This window comes from Crocodylus siamensis, chromosome 3, assembly GCF_052110815.1.
Source record: "Crocodylus siamensis isolate JL-2025a chromosome 3, ASM5211081v1, whole genome shotgun sequence".
NCBI lineage: Eukaryota > Metazoa > Chordata > Crocodylia > Crocodylidae > Crocodylus > Crocodylus siamensis.
In genome coordinates this window covers 168,987,115-169,005,982 of record NC_143397.1, presented here as the reverse complement: position 1 = coordinate 169,005,982, position 18,868 = coordinate 168,987,115, and the positions used below count along the sequence as shown (strand labels likewise).

General features: G+C 40.0%; 1 protein-coding gene across 4 annotated transcripts in view; it reads right to left on the bottom strand.

Moving 5' to 3' along the window:
• Positions 1 to 18,868, bottom strand: part of LAMA1 (laminin subunit alpha 1) — a 178,384-nt gene that overhangs the window by 73,987 nt on the left and 85,529 nt on the right. For all 4 annotated transcript variants that reach the window (XR_016441386.1, XM_090039717.1, XM_090039718.1 and 1 more), the window contains exons 12-22: positions 18,153 to 18,326; positions 15,841 to 15,942; positions 14,226 to 14,437; positions 12,440 to 12,551; positions 11,443 to 11,553; positions 10,553 to 10,680; positions 9,720 to 9,806; positions 9,322 to 9,533; positions 3,929 to 4,035; positions 3,370 to 3,550; positions 1,083 to 1,219 (exon numbers count right to left, since the gene is read on the bottom strand). Coding sequence is in view for 3 of the 4 variants with exons in the window: in XM_090039717.1 (XP_089895843.1) it covers positions 1,083 to 1,219; positions 3,370 to 3,550; positions 3,929 to 4,035; positions 9,322 to 9,533; positions 9,720 to 9,806; positions 10,553 to 10,680; positions 11,443 to 11,553; positions 12,440 to 12,551; positions 14,226 to 14,437; positions 15,841 to 15,942; positions 18,153 to 18,326 (1,563 nt within the window). In the remaining variant the exon portion in view is untranslated. The remainder of the gene's footprint in view (positions 1 to 1,082; positions 1,220 to 3,369; positions 3,551 to 3,928; positions 4,036 to 9,321; positions 9,534 to 9,719; positions 9,807 to 10,552; positions 10,681 to 11,442; positions 11,554 to 12,439; positions 12,552 to 14,225; positions 14,438 to 15,840; positions 15,943 to 18,152; positions 18,327 to 18,868) is intronic.

The following is an 18,868-nucleotide window of genomic DNA, read 5'->3' as shown; positions in this document are numbered from 1 at the left end:
CTGTGCCTCTCAACTTCTCCTCCTGCTGGGTGCACACAGAGGGACACAGTCAATACCAGCACTAAAATGTTGAAATGTTTGCTGCAAATGTTACACTAATTTAAAGCCTGGTTGTCAAACAACTAAGCAAAATTACAAATGAATGAGACTGAAGGTTTCATTGAGCGATTATTAGAACGTAATCCTGATTTAAAGAGCTGTGAAATCAAAGCAACAGTACAGCTGTGTGCTACAATACTGGCTATAAACTCTGCCCTGCACAACAGCAGCAGGTTTGACTCTCCATGCAGATCCCTAAAAGAGATACACCACCATGTTCAACTGGACTTTGATTAGTAAAATGCCAGACATGTTATGATTATACTAAATGCTGGCCCTGTGCCTTTTCTGGGAGGAATTTACTGGTTGAGTTTAACTGTCTAAAAATGAATAGGCTCCCAGCTGGTTACAGTTCTCATGGAATCTGTTCTAAGTTGGCACTGTACTACTTAATTATAACATTTTAGCTGACATTACTGGGGAGTTCAGAAGGGGGTTTTGCTAGAGTGATAACAGACTGAAATCCTCTGAGATCAGCCCTGCAAGCTATGCCATTCAAGTTGATCATCACCATGGTGTTAAGGATGATTTCTTTCCCCCAGGCAGGGAGCAGAAATCAGCACACAAATTTTCTTAAAACATCTGAAAAAAAGGTGTATGATAGAATTAATGACATCCTAAGTCTTAAGAGCAAAATATAATAGCTATTCTACGGCACTACTCTACTCTAAAGTTGTAAATCAACTTTCTTACTGCCAATAATTATTGCAGAACAACCATATAATTTGTTAGAGTCAGAAAGAAACACTGTAAAGTGTTAACAGGACCACTGCTGCTGCCCAGTGCATGGACTACAATTAGTCACCTATTTTTCAAAACTCCTGGGCACCCAGCTAGCAACCACTCAAGTTTCAAGTCAGGCAACAAAGAATGAGCCACACAAAATAAGGAGCCAATCCCAAACAATTTACTTATTGTAAATCCTTCAGGATAATGCTAATTATCCTTTAAACAGCTGTAGTTTTTTAGCAAGCATACAATACCTTGCAGCCAAGCTCAGAATCATGTCCCCAGTAGTTTTCCTTACAGAATTCACATTTTGGTCCTTCTGTGTGAGGGGGGCAGATACACTGGCCAGAATCTGCATCACAGTTGTTCTGAGTATGAGGGCAATTGCAAGCTGCAAGAGAAATAGAACCATAAGACTAGCTTTCCCATTGTTAGGCTTTCTAGGCATTTTTACACATGCTCTGGGATGAGGCACTGAGTGCTTTAATTAGTGAGCTGTGATAATTAAAAGTGAACATACTTCACATGCATCAGTGTCCCCGTGCATCCCGGTGCTGAAAAAATGTTGGTGGGGTGTTTTGAACTAAAGCTCATTGAACGAGCTTTATTTCAAAGCGCCCCGTCACCATTTTTTGACTGTAAGAACTCACAGGAACACTGATACACATGACGCAGAAGGCTGCTGGAGCACATCAATTTCCATGCTCCAGCAGAATCAATTAATTGAGTTTGCTCTGACACACTGGATTTCCAGCACATCAGAGCAGGCTCCCCGCACATCTGTAGGAGCCCTCTGATTACAGGTAAGCATCAAAATGAGTTGACAGCCTTGCTTCCCTGAATTATAGGATACCAGCCACTCTTTCCAACAGAAGCTCCTTAACAGCCAGAATAACTGAGGAACAAATTGTGAAATTAATTTTGGTCTTCAGTAGGTTTAACTATTCCTGTCAGGCCCAATCTGTCATATGGTACAGCTTATCTCTTTGGCTTCATGAGATAGCTGGCTCTTCTCTCCACCCATTTAGGAGTCTGTGCATCCCCAGTAGGATAGGAAGCAGTAGTCTCTGAGCTGTTTTGAATGGAGGGAATGCAACTGTCTTGTACCCTAAGCCCCTCCAGCCTCCCTTGGAGATAAAGACCCAGTAAAATGCTGCAAATTTGCATCCACCCTAAATTCACCAACAAAAGGCAACTGGATAACTATATTTCCCTGAAAAAGGAGGGTATCTTTAAATAGGGAAATATTGCATTTTGATTTTCAGATCAATTTCTAAACAAAATGTTCTGACCTGTCCTTGCAAACACAAAACGTTTATTCTAAAGTTGACCTAAATGTAAAAGAAAGAAAATGGATAGAAGAGGGCTAAATGACCTACCTGTTCACCAAAAACACACAAAACACTTATTTTGGGTGGAACACAACGCTTTAAGTTGACCTAAAAATATTTCCCATTTTTTGAAAAATGAACAGGACTGTCTTTTCTCCTGTATTTTTTAGATTCAGCAGCTTTCTTAGACATGTAGGCTTTCTTTCACATCATATTTACATTCTGCTTGATGCATACGTACGATATAGTCAAATCAATTTCATTGATGATTGAATGGATATGACAACCTTTACATGGAAGCTTTTACTCCATTTTTTTTACCTTTATAGGCCCAACTGCTCAGACATAATGATGAAAAACACTCTACAAATGCCTCCAGAAACATCTAAAAAATTAGTCAGATTCCTTTGGGATAGGACCTGATGGCCAGATTAAGGGCTGGAATTTGCAGTCACCCAAGAAAGCTAGATCCCTTTAACAGCCCTGGTTCTAATTCCTAAAATATGCACAAATGTATTTTTTCTCATCACACAATCTCATGCCATATTATACACCACTTTGTTTTGTAAAACCCAAAGGAAATGTTTTCAGTCAGATAAGAGACATGTAGGCATTCCTTTGGTTATGGTGTGTTGAAATAGATATTTTAATATGATATTCTAGTTACTGAAATAGGATTTGTTCAGGTTTGGACTAACATAACATCATACTATGGCTCAAAACTGGATTATAACCAGATGTGTGAATTTGGAAATTTAATCCTGTATATATGTCTTGTCAAACTCGAAAGCACATGAATTGCAGGGGGAAAAAGCAAAAAAGAAAAATACAGGCTCAAATCTACAGAGTTAATTTATTAGATTTTACATTGTGGCAGAGGGGAAAAAGGAAGTAATTGCTTTCTATATTCTTTGTTGGAATGGAGAGATTTTTGGCAAGATTACTGCTGACCATTTATACTGTAAAATTTTTATAAATCTCCTGATATTTCCTGTCTCTATTTTTTACAAAGAATCAGACCATAAAAAAAATCAAGGAGTTTTAAAAAACATTTCCTAGCAGAAGTACTAGGGGAATGTTCTACTGGCAAGGTTTTGAGAATATTTCTTGAAACAACTGATGTTTCCGGGAGAGTAAGTAACATACAAAGTGTAACATAAAATCCTTTGTCAAAAGAAATTCCCAGAGCAGAACAAAAATGAGAGCTTACGTGTACAACCACCATCCTGGAATGTATGAAAGCCCTGAGCACAGCGATCACACTTTTCCCCAGCCACTCCTAGTACACAGTGACACTGGCCCTCATCATTACAATCCTCAGAGACTGATCCAGATGGACTACAACTGCAAGGAAGACAGCCAAGTCCAGTATTCAAGCCATAATAACCATTCTGTTGGACAGGAAGGAAACATGTTTCAATTAAATTTCAAATCTCACTGAAAGTGAAAAATATTCTCTCATTTTCTTTTTATTACTTTGTATTATCTACTGCCATTTGGCCTGCCTGAACATTTGCAGGTTTTGTTTGGCAGTAGCAAGAAGGTGAAGGAATCCCAAACATTATCCATTTACTGTCTCTGGTATACTCCCATTCTCTACGTTGTGAATTAAAATCCCCAGGAGTCTTTGAAAAGTGTAGTATAACGTTACTCACTACACACTTAACTCAGCAATTCTTTTTGTCTTCATGAAATGGTGATGTCACGGAATGGATAGAAACTGATACTGGAAAATATACATATTAGCTATAGGTAAACTCTTTTCTTACCAAGCATTTATCACATCTTTGTCCAGTTACATTTGGTTTGCAGTAACAGAAGCCAGTTTCATGATGGCAAATACTGGAAAGTGAGCCATTCAGATGGCATTCACAGACTTAAAAGTCATAAAAAGAGACAACAAGAGAAAAATCTATTGAAATACATGGGTATCAGACAATTAAACAGAACAGCAGCTCTTTATATTAGAAGCAAATGTAACAATTTAGCTCGCGTATATTAATGCACTTACTTATCTGCAATAGGTACACTGCTGGCCCAGAGAAAAAAGTTGTTGCATAAGCAGAGATGCACCACGTTAATCAGAAAGTCCATCCTGAGGAACACAGGCTCAATACAAAAATCCCAAGTAAAATTCTTTGTTCATTGCATATTCTCCTCCTCCCCACCCAAAAATAGATAGAAAAGATCACATAATTCTATATTTGAAAGGGAAAATAGAATGGTCTAACAGTTTTTGTATTTTCCTACGTATTAAGAGTTAAATTCTACCCACTGTTACCCTCTATTAATTCTTCTGAATTGGAAGGATAACAACGGATATATGTTTGTGCCTCTGATAGTGGAATCCGGACTTCTGATTCACAATATACATAGCTGAGTTATGCTAATGCCGGTCTAGAGCTCTATGATGAAAAAAAGATATAGTTGACAAGTAAAGAATGCATGCAGTGACTGTTCTAATCACAGAGAATATACACTTTGCACATTTATATGCTGTAAAAATTCTTTGTGATGCTGTTTTTCCTACAAAGCAAGGGGAATTAATCTCTGCTTAGTAATTTTAGCCATGCACACTAGTAGTCAGATCTAGTACTTTACTGTGATTTGCATATAGTGTTCAAGATAAAGGTTTAGCAATATTATTTTACACGCTACTGTGTGCTTTGTTCCAGCATCATCCAGACCATGCATGTGTCGTGGCCAGCATTTTGATGGTAGAGGAAGACCACTACAAAAAAATCAATCACTAATACTCTTGAATCTACTACTCTTTTACTGTTAAGCAACAAATCTCTCATTTCCGTGAAAGGAGTGTGCGACGTCCACAGTACATTCAGCCCCACAAGCAACAAACACTCCAAAACAGGAAAAGTTTAATATGCATAACCTGAAAGTAAGTAGTAAGTAATAGGGATGTGCAAAGCTTCAGTCCGCGATTTGATTCGCAGAAGATTTGGCCTGATTCGGAGGCCGAATCACCAAATCCGAAAAGAATCAGAAGACAATAAAAAACCTCTGAATCAATTCAGAGGCTCCGAATCTATTCAGAAAAGATTTGGAACACAGTCTTGCAGGGAAACAGAACCTGAGAAGAGGGAGGGGGAGTGGGGGGGGGGAGGAAAGACTGACATCTCTAGCTGGCCAGTGACTGTGATCTTTCCCTGACTCCCCTTCCAATCACAGTGCTCTGGGGGAGGAACATAGACACAGCACATAAGCCTCTCTCTTCAGGGTTTCTGTGCCTTTTGTGAGCTGTTTCTGCCAGACCAACAGCATCTGAAAGGTACTGGGCTGGCTTGGCTTCCTACCTAGTCAATCTCCTGCTACTTTCTGTTCTTGGAAAGGACTGCAAGTAGTCTACTAACTAGAATCCCTCTACTTATCTCAATCCAATCCATTTCTTTCAACTTATATTTGTTATTGGGGGGTGGTTTCCAACACTTTTTAAAAAGAAAGCTGTTTTCCCTGGCAGTGTGATCCATCACTGTGCAGGGGAGCACATACACACACTCACACACATACATGATAGAAGAAGTCAGATATTATTACAACACAGAAGTCAGACATTCATAGAAGAAGAAGAGATTATATATACTTTTTAATATTTTTAGTTATAGTTAGTTACATACAGACTAAAGACAACACAGAAGAAGGCAGATAGAGATTCAGATTAACATAACACAAAAAAGTCAGACAGTCGAAGAGGAAGAAGAGGAGGAAGAAGAAGAGGAGGAGATATTATTTTAGGTACACACACAACAGTAAACACAACACAGAAAAAGTCAGACAGTCATATATCAGAGAAGAAGAAGACATATATTCCTTGAGGCCAACAAGACCCTCAGCGCTGCCACTGCCCTCCTTAGCCAGGTGATCCCTGTAGTGAGGGTACTTGAGACCAGATGGAGAAGTTCCAGGGGATCAGTGTTCCTGGCTGGGGCAAGCTGCTGTCACCAGACATGCAGGCACTGGTGAGGTGGCTGAAGGAGGGCAGGAGACGGCTGGATCCCTTGCGGTCCAGTACGGTTCACATGCTGGCTGAAAGGGAGCATGTGTACTGGCAGCACCAAAACCCTCAATCACTGGACGCAGGTGCTGGTCAACAGTCAGGAAGGCAGAGGCAAGGAGATGTGGAAGAGGGGGATCCACTTCCCTATGACAGCGTTCTCTGAACCAGCACCAGCCAATCTCCTACACGCCAGCTGCTGCCAATGTGGGCCAAGGGCATTGCTTCAATGTTAAGAGTCCAGACACACCAGACCCCAGCCTCGGGCAGGTAGCACTGAGGCTTTGGGGGCTACCTATCTTACCAAGGATGTGGAGCCACTGGACTGCAACCCCTTAACCTACTGGGCAAGCCACAGCCAGATGTGGCAGGATCTGGCCACAGTTGCCCAGGAACACTTGTCCTGTCCACCAACCAGTGTTCCAAGTGGGAGGGTGTTCAACATTGCTGGGGATGTTATGACACCCCCATATGTTATGCTTGAATCCTGGTTTGGTGGAGCACCTGGTGTTCCTGAAGGTGAATCCCCCCGCTGCTGGGGTTCCCCAACCTTCTCCTGCAGACAGAGTGAGTGCCACCCTCCTCACTCTGTCCGCACCTATTTCAGTTTTATTTTTTTACACCAGTTAATGTCCCGCTCTCAAAGCTGGAGTGGGTCCTCACTGCACCACCAGCCAACAGGCGAAGAACATGTCCCTGCTGAGCTTCCGTGCCTGGACAAACTTCAAGGTATGGGCTGGCGCTATGGGGATGGAGGAGGCCCCAGATCCTGGGCATGACCACTAAAACTGCACTCTGCCAGGGCTGGAGAGGCCTGGTGGGACTGCTGCTAGTGTGGCAGCCCCAGGATGTGCCAGGACCAAGGATCCCCCTGGTGAAAGGCAGGTAGGAGGCACCATAAACTCCAGCTACCACATGCACACAGAGTCCTGGCTGGGAAAAGCCCAGACCTGTCATGTCTTTGATAGGCCTGAGATGTGCTGGTTGCAGTGGAGTTGTGAGGCTCCAGGTGAGCTCAGCTTAGCTGCCTGGGATGCCAGCTTTCGAGTTCAAAAACCTTTTATCAGGCTGAGGAAGTACCTGCAGTTGGTGTGTGTATGTGCTGTTCCTAGATGGAAGGATTAGTAAAGAAGCCAGAGGGTGGCATGCAATGCAGGCATGAAAGCCAGTCAGTGAAAATGGAAATGGAGGCATCGGGGGTGAGGGTCAGGCTGCGGTGGGAGGGGGGGGATGTAGCAGTGCAGGTAAAAGTGGAGAGGGTTTGTAAATTCCCTTTCAAAATCAGGCCTGAGAAACTGGAGATAGAGGGGGGTTTTTTGTGAGAAATGTGCCCCAAGAGGTAGTTGGGTATATCTTTGATAGATTCTGGTGCACAGTTTGTGGGAGTACTGGAGATTGTTGGCAGATTTATTATGTTTTGATCTGTAAGAAGTTGGCTTCTAGTAATGAGGTTAGGTCAGCAAGATTCAGTGCTTGTTTGAATTTACAAACCACTTTTCACAGCCGGGCCTATGAACTTCACTTCATCAGCCTCCTAGGTACAGAAATTCATGGACTCACTATAGACACTGGAATTCTGACACACTACAACTTGCTGGACATCCGACTCCCCAGGTACCTCTCCATTTTTATCTGTACTGCTACATCTCTTTTCCTCCCCCACCCCAGCCTGTCCCTCACCCCCTAACACCTCCATTTCCATTTTCACCGACTGGCTTTTTTGCCTACATTGCATGTCAGTCTCTGGCTTCTTTACTATTCCTCCCATCCAGGAACAGCACACAGTCACACACCAACTGCAGGTGCTTCGTCAGCCTGACAAAGGGTTTTTTAACCTGAAAGCTTGCTAAGATATATTTCTCTAACTATTCATTTGGTCTACTTAAAGATACCAGATTGACCCAAAGGACCTTGTCTGCCAGTGCCATGCCCTTAGACCAACACCCCTAGCACCTGTCCCCAGTCAGCTGACCAAAGGATACAGGGCCCGGGGCACATCTAAGCCCCAGGGCTGGGGCTGGCAGGGAAAGTTCTCTGGCAGCTGCTGGAGAAAAAGCTTATGCAGGAAAGGAAAGAAAGGCTCTAGTCTGTGACAGTTTGGCTGCCTGAGATGCTAGTGCTACTGTGCTGCAGCGTACTGCTTATTACCTGTTGTTATTTAAAGTGGTGGACCAGAATGAGGCTGTAGGGGAGGAAGAGACCTCACTGGAGTACACTACCGTGTCGTATACAGGCCTTAGCATCAGTTACGGCACACCTTAACACACAGTGTCACCCATGTCATGAGTTTTGCTCGTCAGCAGCCTGAGGTGTAGTTTCCCAGAACCCCCTGTACCTGTCTCCTTGAAAGCTGGCAGGCTCCATGGCCTCAGCATAGGCTACCATCCCTGCAGTTTTCACCTCACTGTGCCTTAACACACAGACGTGACACAAGTTTTGCTTGTCAGCAGCTTGAGATGCAGTTTCCCATAAACCCCTGCACCTATCTCCTTGAAACTTCACAGGCCTCATGCTCTCAGAAGGAGCTACCATCCCTGCAATTATCCGAATCAGCCAAAAAATGACGAAGTTATAGGCATTTCAGTGATTCCCCATTATAGTCTCGGGCCGAACCTCTGAATCAATGCCAAATCTTTCAAAGCCAATTCAGCTGAATTGATTCGGGACAGTGATCTGAATCTCTGAGTTACTGTTCTCTGAATCAGCCGAATCCGAATTGAATACTTCCCTATTCACACAGGCCTAATAAGTAAACCATGATTTCACCAAACAGTATCAGATTTGAAATAAACAATACCCAGCATCCAGTCAGATGCACTCAATGTATTTTGGTGTGGCTCATTTGATCAGATTCTCCTGTGATGAAATTAATAATTATTATCAATACTTGAAAGCACAAGATTATTTTAATAGATCAGCCTGGATGTGCATATACTTAAATCGATTAATAATGTAACTTCACAATTGTAGCCATTTCCCTTCCTCACCCCAATCCCTCTCTCCATTTTATCTTACTTGTCAGCTTACATCTTAAACTAGATTTTAAACTGTAAAGCAGGGATTATATCTTTCAGTTTGTTCTGTGACATTTTAGCACATTTCTGGGTGCTTTAAAATATAATAATAGTAATGATAATAATAACAATAGCTTACCATGACATCTTTTAGTGATCACTGCATCCCCATAGTACCCGTCAGCACACTTCTCACAGTGATGGCCCATGGTGTTCCCCACACACTTCAAACATTCTCCTGTGACTGCATCACAATGGCCATCTTCTAGAGGATCTACATTCCCATTGCAGTCACAAGGAACACATGTCTGGCCAGATACCAGCGGATTTCCGTAATAGCCATTAGCACACCTGCACAACAGGTTGAAAGGTATATCAAACCAAACACATGAATGTCATAGTCACCCAGCCCAACAAAATATTGGTTTTGATTACCCAAATGCCCTCTATCAGAAATGTCCTCATATATTTAAAGTAATCATCTCTAGATAAATGAGGGTAAGTGACAGATTTTTTTCCCAAAGCTGTACTACATACCTTTCACACTGTGATCCTGCATACCCTGGCCAACACTTGTCACAGATAACATCACCTCCTTTTCCTAAGTGGCAGGTGGAACTGAAACTAGCAAAAAAATTTTGGAAAGCCATTATCAAGTCAAAAAGTTTTAAACCTTTACTCTAATTTAAATGGTTCTCAAAGAGCACTGTATCAATCTTGTAACCATACATTTTATTAAACCAAGGGTAAGCCTTATATGATTTAAATAATGTAACCTAGATAGCAAAGCTACGACAGGTTATATAATGTTAATACCACATTAGCATTTTTTTTTAAATCTTGCTTCCAGATGCTTTCTATTGCTCTTTAATTGCTTTCAATTAAAGAGTTTTCAGAATTGTTATAGCTGCCTAAAATTGGCCTTTACCTTTCTAACTCTCTTTTCTCTTTGCACAAGGCTCATCTTTTCTAAAAAGCACCATTTTTACCCTGTTCTCATTTCAGGTCTCTTAATTTGTTGGACTAATTAACATTACTCTAGTGTGAAAACTTGAACCAGAACTTTTCTGCCAGATTCAAAGATAATCTTAAGTAAATGCTATTGCATCTTTTTGTAATTCCTTCAATGTATAAATAGTACCAGATTCAATTCAGTTAAATTATCTTAGCTTCAGCAATGAATTTGGCTTTTCCCTAGTCCCTGGTAGAAGGCAGTTTTATTTTCCCCCCTTTTCACGCATTTTTATTTCTCCGTTCGTCTGTTACTCCATTCTTCTATTCCATCCTAAGTTTATTCCCCTGCTTTCTACCTCCGTTGCCTATCTGAGATGACTGAAGATACCAAGTAAGATCTCAGACAAGTAGCTTACTTGTTTTTATTCGTTCTCAGAGGACAGGCACAGGGCTGACAGTCTCCAGGAGTTCCTCGGGATGGAGTGCCATAGAACCCAGGCAAGCACTGATCACAAAAAGGTCCTGTAGTGTTGTGTTGACAGGCCTTGAAAAGATACAAAAAACCTTTTCATATTAATTCTTGAGGAATGTTCAGCCCCTGAAGGATCTCAGCATGAATCTTCATGCAATACGCCATTAAGATTCAAGGAAAGGACATAAAAACAACAGACTTTTGAAAAATAATTTAAATTTATCCCTGGTAACAACAACAATATTTAACTATCTGATCTCTAACACTTTAGAATGCACTTTATCGCATGTATTAAAACATCATTATATACACAAGTAAGTGTATTCTCCTACTTGTACATATTTGCAGTAACAATCTATTACATATTTCTTCCTCATTTAAAACCATTCTATTTCTGTAGTCTTTAAACCTCAGAAAGAAAATCTGAGTGTTGAAGTCCTGTCTTCCAAATGAAATGCAAAACTTCCATTGCTGTGAATCAGTGCACACATATATATCTGAAATCAGAATTCAGCTGTTAACTGTGGCATAAATCAATCAATTTTTGCAATTGAAAGCAGAGTGATTCAGCTCTTACTAACCAACATAGAGTGAAATCCTTATCCAATCTGATTCTAGAGCTATTATTCCTCATTTTAAATAAAGGATTGTGATGAACTGCAACTACTGAGAACAATATTCCATTATTGAAAAGTCTGCACTAAAAAGTTCAAATGCTTTTGTGCTTATGGCTCTGAATAGACACACTATAAAACTGTCTCTCACTCTTCTGTAACTAAAATTCTCATAATTCCTAAAAAGATACTCAAATCACACATGTATATGATGACTTACAAAGCAAACCCCATAGATATCACATTCATTTGCATGGCCATTGCATTCACAAGGTTGGCAAATCCCTCCAAAGAGAATTCCATCTACGCGGTAGTACCCAGGAAGACAGGACTGAAAATAAAATAGCACCAATTGTATTAAGAGTCAAATGTTAGAAAATTATTAAGGAGCCCATTTCTAAAAACAAACAGCCTGACTCTAGTCTGGTATACTTTGGTAGTAATGTTGCAACACCATTGGTCTAGTGGAAGTTACTTTCTGATGTAAAAGGGAGAAGAATCATCTTCAACACAAATTTTGATGAAGCCCTGCATCCATTAGAGGGAGGTAAAATGAGTCATGTGCTGACAGTACATGAAGAGCTTTCTTACTGAGATAATAAAAAACAGAAGTTCTGTCTGCTTTTCACAGTCATTCAAGACTCAATAGCACTTTCAGAATAAAGTAGTGCTCTGCACTGGCATTATTTTGTCAAAACATCCCCCTTTGCTCTACCAATAATGACTCTTCTATTCCCTTTGCCTTATTATGCGATTCATCTCATACTTGCACCAATCTCCAAGCCCAGTCACCAAATCTCCTCTCTAATCACACTGAAATCTCTCCACAAATTCTGCTGACATGGTCTGAATAACCTAAAATAAAAATAAAATGTTGAAAAATTGTAGGCTCAAGAAAAAATGCTATCAAATAAGTATGGTAAATTAAAAACAGAATGAGGAAACTCATACAACTACTTCTGTTTCCATCATTCCTGTGTACCATCAGCCTTTAGTGCTACCAAATAAAATTCAGAATGAAGTTGTCATGACATTTTGTATACCTAGAAGCTCATACCTTCAGCTCTTATACATGCTGGCTCCCCATAATGTATTAAACTAACAGTATACAGCACTGTCATATTTCTATGATACTGTAAACTAAGAAGAGTTTGTAATAATTGAATCATACAAAAATGTGCATGCTTTGGCCTACACCAAGCAATATACCAGGTTACCTCACAAGAAATCCCTGTGTAACCCTGAGGACATTCGCAGTGTTCCACATCTGCTGCTGAAGAAAGATCTATAACATTAGCACTTGCTGAATCCAAGGTGACAGAGTCCAGCCTGTGACCAAATACAAAAACACCTCAAGATTTGCTTCTTCAATGTTCATTTTAATCAGAAGAATTAACCAGAAACAATAAATCATTAGCATTTCTGAGTGCTACTTCATGATAGCATTTATGAGTCATAAATCTCTGATTTAGTAGTCTAAAATAGATCACAAGTATATTTATACATCTACTCATGGTGGGACTAGGTATAGAAGCCATCTCATCATCAGTGTAAGCCTAGAATGACAACCAGCACAACTGTTGCAGAGATACGGTACTCTTAACTACAGATTTCCATTTCTATCCCTTCTCTGTCAACTAAACAGGGATATACTGGTTAATTTTTTCCCAGGAAATAAGGACAATCCTCTCTGAGTGTCACTAGCATCAGCCTATTCTGCCCTGATTTTCTTTTTCCAATTTTGTCTGCAGTATAAAGCCTCTGCCACCATTGCTGTGCCAGCCTAGTTCTACCAGCAAAGCCCCAGAGTGCTTGCAGAGCAGATAATGGCAAACAGCGTTCTTCTGCTGACATACATATGCCACCTTCCCATATATTAGCTGAACTGGTAGAAGTCCTCTACTGTTGGCACAGCAGCATCCAAAGGAAGGTTTTGCCACCATAGCTGTTTCATTGAGGAATGTGATCTTTTCACTGCCCTAACTCATTTAGCCCATGCCAGGAGAACTTTGTAGTATCGATCACAAACTTGGGATGCAAAGTTAAGACAACTGTTTCAGCTGTATGGAAAAGCAAATCAAGTGATTATGTGTTCAGCCTAGGAGACCATGCCTTCAGCATGTGTGTATAGATAACTGTATATATGTACGTGTGCATACATGTATATACACATATATATGCATATGCCTGTGCATATACATATGTATGTATCATTGATGTAGCGTCAGCCTTGCCAGTCCATTCCCATTAATGTGGAGACGAGGAAGGCACAAATCTCTCCTAGAAAAAACAAAGAAACTTTGCAGTCATAGATAGGGTAGAATAACCCTATGCAATCAGTCTGGAGTCATGAATAGTCCAATTCTTAATTATTCAGTTCCATTCCCCCAAAAGCACAGAGACAAAAACAACTTGCTTGCTTTATGCACAGTGAACAAAACCCAAATACATTGATCCAAAACACTAGCACAGCAAAAGGACAAGGAAAGTGAGCGAGTGCTTCCCCTTGCAGATGGTCTTTTAACATCTCTTTACATATAGTGCCAGCCAACCCCTTTATTTCATTGCAGGCTGCCTTAAAACATGCCAAAATAAGCCCAGTGTTGGATGTTTAGAAATTGCTCCCCTCTAACAAAGTACTACCCCTCATCAATACCATCCTGGCAGGCCTGCTCACAAATGTCCTTGGGGCAAGGTTCCAGGCCATACTTTTTAAGGCAGAAAACAATGGTTCTGCTATCAGTCAGCCCAGAAACAGCCATGTATATTTTTCTACACATTCCACAAATGTTTACTTTTGGGATAAATCCAGTCATGAGGAAACTTCTCTCAGTAAAAAGGATTTGGTTTCTTTTAATCTGTGGGGAAAAGAAATCATTAACTTCTTAAAGCCAGGGTTCAGAATGGCACTTCTTTGCTCAACAGGTCACAGTACCACTGATACCTAATACATTCCAAGTTAATACAGGTCTGCATTCATCCGAATATTTTTTCATCACTTACCTGTATACAGCTCTTTTTGCAATGTTGTAGCTAGCTCTAATCAGAAGATGAGTTACATTTACTAAAACAGACATCAGCCTGTCCCGATCTATAGCCCTTTTTGTATTAGAATCTATGAAGTTATCAGGTACAAGACGCACTGCATTAGAGTACTCCTCATATGGCTGTAATGACAGGCCCTCTGCTCTGGTACTCAGAAAATGCCCATTGCCCTGAAATTAAAATAAGGAAAAATAGCTGGATATATCAGCACAAAGATTTTAGTTAACAGATTTATTACAAGTCCCCATACTAAGCAGGTCCACATCACTACCTATGTGCTCTAGAAAAGCAGATGGTTTGTAAGCTTTTGTGCTGTTTTCTTCACAGGTGAAGTCTTTGTAGAGACCGCTAACTGTACAATTTGACATATTCAGCATGGACCTGTTCATGCATACTATGCCAATTGCCTATAAGATGTTCCCAACTTATAGCCTTTGCAGCAGTCATGCTTGACTGATTTTAAAGCAGGCTGTTCTAGCTTGACCTCAGGTTTTACACATTCAAAAATGCACCTAAATGCACTCTCTTAACTGTCCGTGTGCCACACTTTTGAAGTGGGTTTTCCCATACCTCTATTGCCACGATTCTGGAACTGCCCATGTTTGTACCCTAGGGGCGCATCTACACATGCCCCTATGGCGCTGTTGTTACTGCACCATCATTTAGTACTTCTTCTAGTATGGAGCACGGTTATTTTTAGCTGTTACGTCACCATAACGATGCGCTATAGCAAGGGAGGGAGTCGACATAGCTGCGGCATAACGGTTTGTGCCTGCCAACACTACATCACCATACGCATTGCTACATCGACGTAGCATCTCGTGTAGACACTCCCTATGCTCCCAAATTCCTAAGCTTCAAATTCCCTCCTAGTCTTGGCTGCTAGGATCTTTGGGTGGCTAACCATGCAGACTGCTTTAGAGTTGGGCTTCATGGCTCTGGGTCAGGCTACAATGAGATCTGACCCAGAACCGGGGCTCCGTTTACAGAGGCATTCAAAATTTGGGGAGTTTATTCTGACACTCTGAATTGAAATGAAATTATTATGGAAATTAAATGAAACCAAAGTAGTTCAAAACATCAACGTTTTTCCTAAAGCAAGATTACCTTTCTCTGCCAAGCTCTATTGCTATGGGTGCATTATATTTAGATTAATGAGGTGTTTTGGGTGCTTAAAGCTCATGCACAGGAGTTTTTAAATTATTACTTACATCTAAATCAATAAACCATTAAGTCCATGCAAAACAAATCTCTTTAATAAATAAAAGGCACGATCTACTTTAGTTCCTCATGTAAAATGTACTCTGCTCATGCAGCAATCACTCTAGTAGCACCCATCCACAAATTTTAGGTGAACATTTTTTATTTACTGTTCTCAAGGACTGAGAGGGTCCAGAAAAAAAGCAAGCTGTTACAAAGGATCATGAACCTGAGCAATCCTTAAAACAGTCATTTAATAATAAAGCTTCAAATTATTAATATAACAATATTCTATGCCTTTTTTACCTAGAAATAAATACAGATGTTCCCCAGAATTTTTTAATAATGTCTGCCTGGCAAAAAAAAAAGTTACCTGAATGATTATATCCACACTAGACACTATATCACTATCCACACTCTCCATTGGAATGTCATAAGACACAGTGTATTTCAAGTATCCACCAAATGCAGTTAGCTGAAATTATGAAACACAAAATAGCAGCAGTCAGTATCAAAAAATAGGTCCTGAAGATTCCAGCTTACATGCAGCAAACTAGGGAGAGTATATGGTACCTTGGCCGCATATTTAATACTTGCATACAAAAGTACTAAACACAGTACTTGTCGCTACTGACTGCACAGTAACCCGAGTCAGTGTGTAGTAGAGTCACTGCATGGCTTTTAGGTGACACTGACCATGCAGTAGCTTGTTACTACTGCACAGTATTATGTCACATCATGCTTTGTGCCACACAACACTACTGTGCAGTAGTAACAAGCTACTGCGCAGTCAGCGTCTCATGTAGACGCAACCTTTGATTATTACTTCTGCAGTCTTTACAGAACAAGGGCTTGTTTTCATGGCCACATCAGCAAATGAATATGTAATGTGACATACGAACTAGCATACAAAGTAGTCTTGGATCCTTGCTGTATAGTTTATAAAAGCTAGATGGGATTTGCATTTTTTGCAGATGCGCTGCACTGTCCTTTCCAAAATTCACAGTATGAAATCCAAACAATACCACTGTATTCTACTTTTAAGCAAACAGACATAATGTATTGAAGTTATTTAGTCAAACCAGCATTGTAAGAGATCAGTATTTGACTAACCATTATATTACAAAAAATTTCTCTCTCAGGCCTCTGTTACATGTTGCATATGTTACGCAATAAACTGGCTAATCGTGCAATAGATTTAGACTGGACACATGCAAAATAAGACTGTCCACGAGTGGAAAGTAATTATCTGGTTAATTAACTGGTTAATTGCACAATACATTTAGACCAGACACATGCAAGGTAATTATCACATGATAAAAAGGACTGTCCAGCTATAAAGAGAACCAACCAGCTATAAAGTTAGTGCTTGAAAATGTATAACAACTTTATATCTGATTTCTATCCAGCTTTAATCTGAATGTGTAGTAGGGTCCTCAAAGTTACTTTTGGGGGACTTTACGCACTGACACTGCTTGGTGTATCCACCTACTCAGTCACTTAATATGAAATGAATATGGTGGAGGCACAAAGCATTATGTTTAATATGGGTAACTGGTGCATTTACTATAATGTCATAACCTAAACCCCCATATAAGCAACACAAATCTAGCCATATCATTTAAAAGGACCATGCAGGCTTGCTTTGCTTTCTTTATTATTTTTAAATTAATTATAGAAATTCAGACTTCCTGGGGCTTTTCAACTTAATTGCATAAAGAATCCATCTGGACTAAATATGATTCAGCTAAAGCTGAATAGGACTTCCCTTTCAGTTCTAGTTTGTAGTTGCTCTGAACCATGTCTGGTCCAGGAATACAAAATAGGGGATTGTCCCCTATATGCACTCAATCCCCTGACCCTCTCTCAATGCTCCAAAACCGAGGAAGGATTCAGTTGTTTCAAATCCAGATGGGGAAAGAATCAGACTGGGTGCAGTGGAGGAAGTAATGGGAACAAAGAACTGAGGTGGCAGATGAGTGAGAAAGCACCAGCATTAGACTCTGCCAAGAGAAAGTACAGTAAGGGAACTGGGACTGGGAATTGCATCAGCGGGCAGAGTAAGACTGACTTGGACCAGCATCCTGGGTGTGGGTGTAGGTAGCACAGGACTCGGTGGGCTATTTGGAAAAAGAGAATCGTACTGGGAATCAAAAAAGGGAAATCTAAGGCTGAGACGGGAGCTAGTAGATTGGAAGAGACTGAGACGAGAACAGCAGCCTGTGGCTAACGACTGTGCACCTGGGATTGAATTAAGGTTCTATCATTTCTGAACTCTTCAGTTCTTGACTTCAAAGCTTTATCAATGGTCTCCTAACATATTTTGATGCATAACTTATTATTGGAGTAGTGTGACAAAACATTATTTTTGATTGAATTATCAATATATCTATACAAGGTGTCCATAAAACAATTGCTGATTGCATGAAATGTTCAGTTAATTAAGAATACATAACAATTGTGAAATGATGTTTCATACCATATATAAAGAATTCAAGAAAAATGTATTAAAGACATTTAGATAAATTCACAGTATATTTGTTGTTCACTCAAAGTAAAATCATTCGACTCAGAAGGTATTATGTTAAAATGTAACAGAGGATTTTTACAGCAATACAGTATGGAAAGATTACAAAGGTTATATAATAAAAATATAGAAGCAGTTCTTTTTATTTGAAAACTTACTTTATTTCCTAGATATGGTTCAGGTGCTGACCAGTAGTAAGTAGGCTTCAGTATTTTCATAGCCACCGTATTGTTGATACTTATTTGATGTGATCTATCAAGCTGGCCTTGCTGAGGCTGTACAGTGTTTGGACTATACAGATCAGTCACCAACCACCTACCCATATCTAACACCTTAGGAAAAAAAGAGAAAACCTAATTAATTGTTGGGAAAGTCATTATTATAGGTAAAATTTCACTACTACAGGAAAGAATAAACATAAGAAGGACCTGAGTCTGCTCTTAGTCACAACAAGTTTCAAACTAATGTTAATACACTAACTTCACTGGAGGTGAGCAAAATTATAGCAGTATAACTGGAAGCAATATCAAGTCCACTGTATTTAATAATATAAAATGAATTACGATAGAATACCACATTTACCTGAATACAAGAAAAGGTTTTTCTCCCTTGATCAGCATCAGAAGAAGCCCCTCATCTTACATTTGCATATATGGAAACTTCATGAAATACACTATCTTTGAAATGCCACTAAAAGCAACGTATGCTCAATAATGGAAACTATGAAGTTAATTAAACATAGCCTAAACTGAGCATGACTACAAAACACATAGCACATACTGATCAAACATGCTTTTGGGAACAAGTTCAAGACAAAACTCCAGTAATTAGATTCTATACCTGGAAAATTATATCAAATTTGTAATTTTTCCAT